The sequence below is a fragment of the Buceros rhinoceros genome, unplaced genomic scaffold, assembly GCF_000710305.1.
Source record: "Buceros rhinoceros silvestris isolate BGI_N320 unplaced genomic scaffold, ASM71030v1 scaffold18150, whole genome shotgun sequence".
Classification (NCBI taxonomy): domain Eukaryota; kingdom Metazoa; phylum Chordata; class Aves; order Bucerotiformes; family Bucerotidae; genus Buceros; species Buceros rhinoceros.
This window is the reverse complement of record NW_010390393.1, coordinates 1-11,740: the sequence shown is the minus strand read 5'-3', so window position 1 is coordinate 11,740 and position 11,740 is coordinate 1. Positions and strand designations below refer to the sequence as shown.

The 11,740-nt window shown below is 43.9% G+C and overlaps 1 protein-coding gene across 1 annotated transcript; it reads right to left on the bottom strand.

The window, feature by feature from the left end:
- Window positions 1-514: 514 nt before the first annotated feature.
- On the bottom strand, window positions 515-7,200 carry SALL4 (spalt-like transcription factor 4). Its single transcript, XM_010137762.1, has 3 exons — window positions 4,672-7,200; window positions 3,722-4,029; window positions 515-2,663 (listed from the first exon to the last, which is right to left on the bottom strand). The coding sequence occupies exons 1-3, from the start codon at window positions 7,166-7,168 to the stop codon at window positions 2,241-2,243; spliced, it is 3,228 nt and encodes a 1,075-aa protein (XP_010136064.1). The 5' UTR covers window positions 7,169-7,200; the 3' UTR covers window positions 515-2,240.
- Window positions 7,201-11,740: the final 4,540 nt, after the last annotated feature.

Genomic DNA, 11,740 nt, shown 5'->3' with positions numbered 1-11,740 from the left:
CCCTAAGAGTACACTGGGCTGCACCGTTTTCCTCCACTGTTACCTCCCAAGAGCCAAATACCATTGCTAGTTTATCAGAATCTCAACAATTTTCCATCGTATCAGGATTGTTTTCAGAACAAAGGTTTTCTTTTGCTCTTTAGGGGAAGGTTATTTATAATTTTTATGATGCAGCCAGCATCTTCAGGCACTGGCAATTTGATAACTTAGTATTCCTTTCCCTTTCAAGAGTGATTACAGTACAGGAATTACCGCACATATTACTGCTCTTCTATTTTAGTGTGGGAATCAACACCCCTGGCAAGTCCCAATCCCTGCATTAAACTTAAACTGTTCCCAAGGAACAGATCTAGAGACGATTCCACTGTTAACCTAGTTTCAGTTGTTTTAAGTAATGAACTAAAGCATAACCCTAGATCACAGGCTAAAAAGTCACTGGAGTGAGACAGCGTGGTGCCTACTGAACCTGTTCTTCAGGAGACAAATGCTTTGCCAGAAAAATTTAAGCACTAAGTGTGAAAAAGCCATCCCAAAATTTATTCTCAAAATGTCAACAGAAACGCATCAGTAGATACTCAAAACTACAGAGTTCTTAAAAGTCATACATTCATAATGCAGAAACTCGACAATTGGGATGCCTTTTGCATGGTCTGTGTAACAATATCCATTTTACAGTGTAAACAGGTACTGGTATGTTCTTACTTACAAGTCCAGCAGGAAAGGCACAACTCGGCATACAGAGATCATAAGCAAGAATCAGGTGCAACAACATTACACAAACTTTTGGTAATCTGCATTTTTTGGGCCTTCCACAACGGAGACTAGACTTGAAGATTTCCAGCAGTCGACAACTAGACTTCTTTCCATCGTTCGGTCCTTCCACACCAAATGCTCACTTTCCAGTCTGGTTTAGATCCCATTACACAAACAGTTCCAGCAGACGTCAGAGGAATAGTGAAAGGTCAGTCCAGTAAGTCTTCAGGTGCTTCCACTAATACATCAGGTTTTGGTTTCAGATAGTGCATGGAAGCATCTGCTCGAATCTCAGTTCATTACAGTGGTCATTAATAGAAAAATAGACACTACAACTACAAAAGGAAAAATGAGGTAGATAACTTAGAATCCAGATGACTATCCCAGCAACCTTCATACAATACACACGGATCATTAATTACCATTTTGGCAGAATGCAAGTTCACAGACCACCAAGAAACTTAATGACCAGAGTAGGAATGCCATCCAAAAACCCACAAAACATTTAACCTAAGCATGAATACTTCATATTTAAATACAGGTTTACACAGACTGATCTTCTAAATTCCCCAAATGAAAAAAAATTAACATAAAAAAAGTCTCTCGCTAAGGAAACCAGTTCCCATGCCGAATTGCAACAGTCACCTGAGATTCCTTGCAGAGCTTTTAGACCTGACTTCCCAAGGCAAGTCTTCCCTTTCAAGAGAGGAAAAAAAAAAGTATATACATACCTCCCCATGCTTGTTTGGGGCTCTTGGTATTGAAATAAAACATCTAGGAAAAACTGCACATCTTTGGAAGTAGGAATTTTGGCACTATACTTGAAGGACTGTCCTAGTAGTAGTATTAAATAAGCAGCAGTCAACAATACAGAGAATTAATTCCTTAGAAGCAGTGATTAAAGAAAAACAGCAACTTTCTTTTCATAGAACTTCTGAGGCAAAAAAAAAGGAATTAAAAAACCAAAATGTAATTTTTATAGCCATTATAGTAAAAAGTACATTCAGAAACCACACAGAGCCAAAAAATCCAAACAGAAAAACTACTTCTAAGAGGGTGGCAGACATTCTAGGATATTTACCCGCATTAATATTTCTCATCAGTAAATAGAAGCTTTTCCATCAACAGTAGGTTGTTTCCACTCTATTCAAAACCTCCAAGTATTTAACTCTAAACAAAGAGGTAAATATTCTAACCTTTGGAATTTCAAGTTGTAGAAACTTCTGTAAGGCTGTACACATTAAAGTCACACGTAGGAACTACTTTGCAAGACCCGCATCTTTCCAAATAGAAGGAAATCCTATTCTTTATTATTTACTATTTGCAAAGCAATATCATGATTGTACTCTGGGCAACTCTTACAAAGACAACCATAAAATCATTTGCACGTCAATAGGAAAATAGGAGGCTGAAGTGGAATCTCTTAAAAATATATGTTTGTGTATATATATATTTGTTCTTTCTGTATGTCAACTTCACTAGAGTTCTTAACTAACAGCAATTTTGTTCTCCTCCACGAAGTGAGGGAACTGGTGTTTTGGCACATTGTCTGCAGCAGCACTACTGGCCTTCTCCGTATCAGAACCAGTCCCAGACTGGGCCCCTTCTATTTTGGAGACCGTAGCAGTATTTATTGCTGAACCACCCCCAATGGTGACTGGAAGGGTAGGTAAGCCACCGCTCTGGATCACCGAGATCTCGTTAGTCTTCATTGCTATGCCATTGCTGAGTACCGCTGCATACTGATTCCATACTGTGGGGTCAATGCTCACTGAGGGAGGCATTATATCCTTTGGAAACATTTCAGATACCTTCTTAGGATCATTCCCCAGCAGAGCCATGGGGTTATCAATCGAAAGCCTTCTTCCCCGCCTGGCAGAGTTATTCCACATGTGAGTTCCTACATGGACCTTCCAGAGGGGAAAAAAGCGAAGAGAATCATTAACAGCGCAGTTCTTCTATGGTACGCTCCAGTTCTACTTTGCCTACAGCCAAGCTGCTCAGCAGAAGTCAGGTATGCTCCATCTGCATTCAAGCATTTAAAGCGAGCTACTTCTCGTCTCTATTCTCTTCCCGGCATGGGTCATTCTACTGCCTGACATCACCATGGCTGTCTAGAGTTAACTGCTGAAGTGCTTGTAGGACTGTGTTTTTACAGGTCTTGTCAATGGTGTTGGCAAAGATGCCCCTCTCCCCCTCACAAATTAAAAGCCACATTATTTGCTGTGAACAGACTATATTGAAAAAAATACTAGTTAATGCAAAAAAAACTCATCAAGAAATTTGGAAAAGAGGTTACACCTAAGCTAAGTAAGTCTTCCACACCACAAACATAGTACTGTTGCTTCCAGCAAGTGACTGTTCACAAACTGCAGTGTGTTTTCCCTCTGCATCAGCATTTATGCAAGATGATTGAAGAGCCTGAAGAGGTTCTCATGGGAATTGAGAAGCCTCTGGTGTGAGTTGAGGGAGCTAAGAGTCCGTTACAGGGCAAATGGATTAATTTGACAATAAGGACAGATTTGCAGCACACCCCAAGTACTCTGTGCCATCTCAGAACTATCTTCTCAGTTTTAACCCTTCTCATCCTGCATCGTATTTCAAGCAGCGCAGTGTAATCTCTGTATTCTGTAGGCATAATTTTGTAGCATTCAGTCAATGCAGCATTTGTCTTATCACATCCAAATCCAAATGAAAATAAAGCAATCTGCTTGGCAAGGGCTAAGCCTTCCCTACCATCCAAAAAGGAAAGCCAAAGACAGTGGCAAAGACTTCTGTGGATGATCTCCATACACTATTTAGGAAGTGGTGTGAAGAAACTCAGGAAGGGAGACTAAAGCCGAAGATAACCATTTGAGGAACTGGAAGAAAATCCAAGTTGTCCTGAAAGGCAGGACAAATACTAGCAATAGTCTTTCTCTCCCTGGTATGACTTTCCTTGACAAAGGACATCACAGAGATGACTTACCTTCAGGTTTCCTTTTGTTGTGAAGGCTCTCCCACAGATGGTGCAGGCAAACGGCTTTTCACCAGTATGGGTCCGTTCGTGAATCTGAAGGGCACTGGCAGAGGAGAAGTTCTTCCCACACGTAGTGCAGATGTGCTGTTTGGCGGGACGGCAGAATTTCGGTCGTGGCACGAGGAGAGGGGCAACACCAGGGGAGAGAGTTGGTGGGCCAATGAAATGGCTAGTGCTAATGGGACGCTCACTGGGCATCTCCATTTTTATGAGGGCTGGTGGGGCTCTAACAAAACCAGCTGGAATACTACTTCGACCTGGAAAGAAAGCAAAGATAACATTTATCCCAACATCCTCCTGCTTCCAAGTTTAAGCCTGGCTAAGATATCCGAGGCCTTGTCTTTGGAGCTGCATGTGCCTGAAGAGCAAAGCACTCCAGACACGTGGCAGGGCTGCCAATACACCTGCTAGGATGCTCTGAAAGAAATCAGCTCATCTCCGTTTCTGTTGGTGACCTTAGGAGTTAAAAGTCTCAGTTTCAGGTCAAATTTAGATCAACATTAGCCTCGATGCTAAAGAGCTCGAAAACCCCACAAAGATTCCAGAGTTTTAACGTCACATTCTTGGGTTAAGCAGTTTTCTGTAAGACACGTATCTTTAGAGAGCTAGAGGGAGGTACCAGGAAGCCCACGAACAATAGCAAGTGCACAGCCTCTCTATTTTACAGATCTCCATGCTTCCCCTTGCAGGAGATGACAGTTCTTAAGTCCTAGAATTTTGAGTCTGACTGAGTCAGGAAAAATTCACAGGGCATAAGCCCTTATCCAGTAGGGGAGAAGGAAGAGGGGAAAGCTGATGAGCTTTTGACTCCTTTTAGTTCTAAAAGAGGAGTCCCAAAATAGGTTGCCTCCAACCCTACTATCCCACCCCAGTTATCGCAAGCATTTCATATTACTCACCATATTCTCCATTTGCAAAGTGTAACCCAGGTTCTTCTTTAATGACCTTTCGACCAATATTGCCGTAAGTTAAATCCAAAGCACCGATGACCCCTTCCATTTCTACAGAACTGTTCTCAGGACCCTCTGATTTATTTCCCGTGCCTGTATCTTCTTGATTGTTGAAACTAGGTGACTTTGACCTTACACTCTCAGCTTGGCTGTTGGCTGGGGACAGAGCCTGGAGCGATGCAGACTCGGAGGCAGCAGGACTCCGTCCATTCTGATAATCTGGATCTCCTGCCACAGAAGACGAATCATTTGTCATGACATCACTTTCTGCTGAGCCATTGTCACTAGACTTCAAGCTGCTTTGACGCTGCAAGCTCAAAGCAGAGTTGACGATCTTCATTTGATTCTCCAGTGCTGTGATTCCAGAGAAGGTGGCTGCTGTGGCTGGTGATTCCGATTGTGCATCGTATGGAGTGGGGGGTTTTGAAGAACTCCTAGGGCCATCCTGAGCATCCAGGTCCTCTTCCATCTCTATGCTTTCCACAGTCTCATCTGGGCGACTGGCGTCTCCGTTCTTCTCAGCCACAGTAGGATCCACATCAGTATTGTCGCAGGTGTTTTCCGGCATTGGTGTATTGGGTATTTGTCCTCCCATGTGCATGCGGATATGCTGCTGCAGCACAACTGCATTTGTAAACTTCTTCTGGCAAATAGGACACGAATGTTGCATCTTCAGAGGAGTATTGGCCCGGTGGACACCATAATGAGTTTTAAGGTTCCCTTTAGTGGAGAAAGCACGGCCACAGATTTTACACTTGAATGGCCTCTCTCCCGTGTGGGTACGATAATGCATTTTGAGCGAGCTCTGGCAGCTCAGCACTCTGTGACAGATCAGGCACTCATTTGGGTCAGCAGTAGATTTGTCGATATTCTCAACCAGTTGCTGAAGCTTCGATGTTTCTGAGCCTTGCTCGTTTGACCCACTTACATGGAAGATGTTCATGCTGCAGGTAGCTTGTGGTGAACTCAAGTTCTGCTCTGTTCCCGATTCATGACTGACTGCCCCTGATGAGGAAGAGCCACCCTCACTTTCTGGAGAAGGCCTTGACTGCAGGTCACTTGAGAACGTACCAGGCAGAGACTCCTTAATGCCTGCTAGGTTGGAGACAGTCTGAGGTGCACTGGTGGCCGCAGAGGTAGGCAGAGTTGTCAGGAGAGGTTTGCTATCCACAATTAGGTTAGACTCATCCAGCGGCACAGACATCCCATACGGGATTCCAGTGCTAGTGGGAACATTGTCCAGGTGCTCAGGAACCGGGTAAGGATTCATCTTTATGTGGGGGTATTTGTCTTTATGACGCTGAAAATGCACTTTAAGGTTTCCTTTGGTTGTAAAGCGGTTACCACAAATGTTACACTTGTAGGGTCTTTCACCCGTGTGGGAACGGAGGTGAATCTGAAGGGCACTGTCATTGCCGAAGACCTTGCCGCAGAATTTACACTTGTGTTTGAAGAACGGCTCTTCTGCATTCGGTTTGCTTTCAGACACACTAATGTTGGGAGGTTTTCCCTTCCCCTTCTTTGAGGAATCTATTACAGAAGAGACAGCCGAAAGTGGATTTTGGAAGATGACGGAGTTGGAGGACTGAGGTAGCAAAGGATTTGGGAACCGAGATATGGAGCCGGGGAGGCTTCTGCTTGCCTCTGGCTTCAAGGGGAAGGAGGAGGAAAGCCCAGCAGGCAGCGAGCTGGTGGCTGCAACGCCAGTGTTAGAATGAGGTAGTTTTCCTTGCTTCAAGGATTCCAGTGATAGGCTCTGGCTTCCAGCTTTTTGTCCGATTAAAGCAACAGCAGCAGACAGCTGCTGAGACATGTGAGCACCCAGAGCTTTTAGTGGATCAGTAGCAGCGGCTATAGAAGGATGCAGGGCATGGGGAGCCATCATGGCGATCTGAATGCGAATTTGCTCGGTCAACTGAATTTGCTGGAGTTGCTGCTGCTGCAAGCACACGAGCTGCTCCAGAATCATGGGGATAGCATTAAAACTGGCTGCTGAAGAAGAGATGGCATCGGAGGTCCGCTGGTTCACAGCTACTTTAGTGCCGCGTATCGTTTGCAAAGTCACATTAGTGTTTGGTACTTTGGATTTTGGTAGATAGCTTAGCCCAGGAGCTGCGGGCGTGACAGGGGGTTCAATTTTAAGGTACATTCCTCCTATTGACTCAGCATCCATTTTTCCTTCTCTCTTCTCCATAGAACCGGTGCAGCCCTTTGCCTGAATGTCCTTGCGTGTTCTGCTATCCATTCGATCACTTGGAAAGCTCCCTAGAGAAGTTTCAGAGAAGCTTTCAGAGGGTACTGTTCCCTCACTGTCATTCATGATTAGAACAGGTGGATTTTTAGTGCAATTTTTCTTATGCTCAAGGAATTCGGAGAGATCAAAGAATTCTGCACAGCATTTCTCACAAATTTTAGTTTCCTCCGTGCGGCACCTTTTGGAACTCATTTCACCATTTCCGTCACCTGGGACGTCTTGTGGACTCCCTTAAAACAAAAGAAAGTCACATTATTAATGGCTAGGTTTAGACTGAGTATCTCCTATTATTAAGACACTGACTTCACCTGAATTGCAGGTTAAAGACAAGACACTGGCACCAAGTTTGCAGACCGATCTGAAATCCTGCACTTTGTTTTTCTGCTAATGAATTTTCAGCTCCAAAGAAATTTGCATCTTAGTTGTGTTTTCAATAAAAAAAATAAAAAAAGGAATCTCACCAGGGAAGAGGTTTATCACAAATCCCTTTATACAGGTAAAGGGACGGTGCAGTAAGGCAGCTACCAGCTGCAAAACAGCTTAAAAGGAACACTCAAGGAGAACGGGTGGTGTCGATCATTGAGCAAAACATCACAACAACTTATTTTGTGTTTGTATTTTAGTTTGTAATCCTCAGTTTACCATCTCACAGAAATTCATACAAGATTGCTAACACAACGACTTAAGAGCAGCTCTTAATGTACACTGACCTATCAAACAACATTTATCCCACTACTACTGAAGAGGGCTGACGAAAGCCAAACTAAGTCCAATGTTAGTTTTTAAATACTTCGAAAGCATCTCGCATAAAAACTTTCTAAAAAGCCACAGCGGTAAAGAAAAGATTAACAACTTACAGGACCCTGCACAAAGGTATGAGCCTACATGGATACTGGCGATTATTAGAGCACGAAGCAACAGGTCCTGCTTGCCAACCACGTGAAGCCACTTTGACCCACGCAGGAGACACCCTGTTTAGCTGCATCTGCAACTCACCTGCTCTTTGGGAGAGGGAGGGAAAACAGAGCTGGTCTGCAAGTCCACTCCTGCCCTTCCTCTACCAGTGCCCCACCAATTACACTGAGCGTACTTCACACACAGAAGAAATTAAAAAAAAAAAAAAAAAAAAAAAAAAAAAAAAAAAAAAAAAAAAAAAAAAAAAAAAAAAAATCAGGGAAATATCAGAACGGGAAGAGGTTAAGAGCAATTCTGAACCAAAACAGGATGTTTTTGCTCAATCTAGCCATCCTTCAAACAACAAACTCACACCCAGCTTGAGGTGGGGCACAGGAGGCAGGAGGTAAAACCTGAGGCTCATACAGCTGCAGGGAAGCGGGAAGGACTGCCCATGGATCGCAGTCCCCATCGGGTGAGATGTCCTGCAGCTCACATGAATTGGCCCACTTTTGATGGGTAACCGGGAAGCGGGAAGGACTGCCCATGGATCGCAGCCCCCATCGGGTGAGATATCCTGCAGCTCACATGAAATGGCCCACTTTTGATGGGTAACTAGGTACTTCACCTCCCGCACACTCCGCGGGGCAGACTGCAGACCTCAACCACTGAGAATCTCTTCTACTTAGGTCTTGCATCTCCAGTAACTCATCTTGGGGCTCAGCTCTGGCTCCATTTTCTAAGAGGAACTGAAGACTCTGCAAGCACAGGAGCTATTTGCGGCTTTCATTCTCAAGGTGTAACTGAACCACACATCTGATACACGTGTATATCCTGTACGTGGCAGGGTGGAGGGGAGGCATGTCCAAGCAACAACGCGAGCATGTTGACTTCTGTAAGGGAGGATATCACAACCCCTGACATTTGTTCGGTTAAGAAGACTTTTATGTATATTCAACAAACCAAACTCCCAACTGTTTAATGTTGAAGGACACGAAATGCACATGCAAGTTCTTTCTTAAAAAACAAACAACTTGATCAAGTAAAAAATGCAAGTTCCAGAGCCCTGTTACACTACAGTCTGAAGAGTAATAAATTCTGATCTGTATGTATGTAATTCTGTTAACCACAGAGATGTCAGGGTTACAAGTCCTTGAACACGAAGGAAAGATTTTCTCAGCACACCTACGACCAAAACCATTTGGATCCTTCATATCTAAACAGGGAGAGTTAAATACACCTTTTTTCCCCTCCTCCTTCATCCCAGACAGTGAAGGAAACAAGAGTAAAAGCATCATCATACATTTTCCACCCCAGATATCATTAAATAGATGCTTCTAAAGTTGATTGAACTCTATGGAAAAGTACACAGAGAAATCTAGTCTGTAGAGAAGTACAAGTAGTGCACAAGTCAGAACTTAGTCAATAAATATGGTCAACCGAGGTCAAGAATGGACATTTTTAAACTCATCTTTGTGAAGTCTGAGCAGATATAATGGGAAAAGAAGCACTGGTGTTGAAGAAAATCCCCTAACTACTCTGTATACTGACTCAAGAGGTCTTTACTTACTTGCCCAACTATTTCCATCCCTCCAACAGGTATTTCACAGAAGGCTAAACCAGCAAAACCTCTTACCGAAATCCTTTGGCATTCAGGGCTTTAACACGCCAATCTATCAGGTCCAACTATACGGTTTCCCCATGCTGCAAAATAACCTTAGGTTTTACTTCAGAAAGCACAAAGCTCTCCCTTCCACAGCATCTCCTCTGCGAGCACATGCTTTTCACGCTGCAGTTTGCACCTCTGTAGTGGCCATACAAAATGTTTCAAGTGGAGTAGACAGGCCAGTATGAACAACTGTTGTCCACCCCCAAGATGATATTCCAGGATAACTACATCTGAAGCAGTTATTCTGAGGGCTTGTTTAGAGCATCTCATCATTTACCTCCCTTCCATTGATAGTACTTTCTTATTTTTCCACCGCTAAGACCACACTAAATTCAAAGCCCCCTTTTCCGATCTCCAGCACAGCCCATGCTCCTAATTTCCATAATTCTGAGAAGCTCCAGATGCAACTTGTCTGGTCTTAAGCACCAGTTATCACGTCAGAAGAAACTCCAGTAAACTGAAGGGCCTGTGCTGGGCAGCAGCAGGCAGCTTGGCAGCCCTGTCCCTGCCTGCTCTTGCTGCCACTGTCACAAACTTCAGTTTCCAGTATTCCTGCCTGACAGTAAGGCTCTAGCTCAGCACTCCAAATAAATTCAATTTCCAGCTTGTATCTACTTGCTGCATGACAAGTAGGGAAGAGTTATTTTCCCTTCTACTTTTGAAAAAGTGAGTATAACATCTTCCCCTATCTCAAAAAGTGGTGGGGTTTCTTTAAGATACAGTCAGGAGAAGCAGGACACTTGGTTATGGTGTAGTGGCTGGAAAAACAAAGGAGCAATTTACTGTTTCTTTAAAAACCAAACAGCTTCTGTAAAACCCTTCATCTTGATTTCTAGCTACATCCTCTCCCCAGCTGAAGGGGCACCAAGCGCCTGCAGTCAGAGCACCTCATTCACCCCAACCCCTGCCCTGCCCCCCGGAGCAGTTATCACTGAGGCGAACTTAATGGACTGAAATTGGGGGCTTTCTCTGCAAAGAAACCTCCCTGTACAGCCAGCTCTGGTCACACACTGTACGAGGATTCACCAAGGAGCCCTGCCGCAACAATTGCTTGTGCACTTCACTTAACCCTCTCCAAAGGCTTCCCAGGGATAGAACCTCTACTGTTTTTTTTTATCTTCCCACCCCCGAATTTCAGGAATGTTATCTCTCAGCATCTAGTTATCCAATAAGTTAGAAGAATGCAGTAAACCCAGCAGGGGGGTTAGATTGAATCACTGGCAAATGGATGGAAAAAATCCACTATTGTGTAGGACAAGCCGGTCATCGACAAGGAAGGCTGATAAAATCCACACAGCTCGAATTAATTTTTAAGGGAGACAGTGAAAAAGGAGTGACATAAGTCTTGTCTCGTTGATGTGATTTCAGGAAGGGTGCTGCTGGCAATTACTGGAATTACCGACTTCCCCCCCCAGCTGTGATAAAATTATATTTTACTTGCATTGGGAAGAAATGGTCAGAGCTCAAGCTTCCCCCAAGAGTTTAAAACCTTTGGTGAGCTTACTTTTTCCACAGACCACGTTTGATCAACTACTTTTGCTCAAACTTTTCTGGTTATTAATATAACCATGCACTTCCCCAGTTAAAATTAACTCATGAAGGATTAGCAAGTAGCCACACTCCAGTCCCGAGGTGAAAACCTCTGCCATCAGCTCCCTGGTGCTCTCAGGCATCGTGCTTCCCTGATTTCGGGCTTCTTCCTGTCCCCAGCTGAAAATCTAGGACTTCCAAGAACTTTAAACTTCTCCCACTACAAAACACCACTTTGAGCATTTTCTTTAAGTGTAACTACGACAAAAATCACCTCCTTGAGTAAGCAAAATGCATGACTGATTACTTACGGAAATTTGCCCAAAGCCTTGCTGTTTCCTATGCTGAATTTATCAGCAGCATTTTTCTAACCCACGAACGGGCCAGAAGCGTGGTACACCCCACGATTAGGATTTTACGAGATTTCGGGTCCTCTCTCAAAGCTTTAATTTTACCATCTGCCTACTCACCCACTCTTTTAATAATCCACCTATTTAACAGAAATATCGGGTCAAGGACAAAACACACTCCAGAATAAACGTTTCTGAGGAGCAAAAAAAACCCCATTATGAGCAAATGCGGCTGAGGGGCGAAAAAAAAAAATTAACACACGCAGGAAAAGCGAAGACCAGAGGCACTGGCTTCAAAGGGCGGGCAGGGCGCCGGCTGCG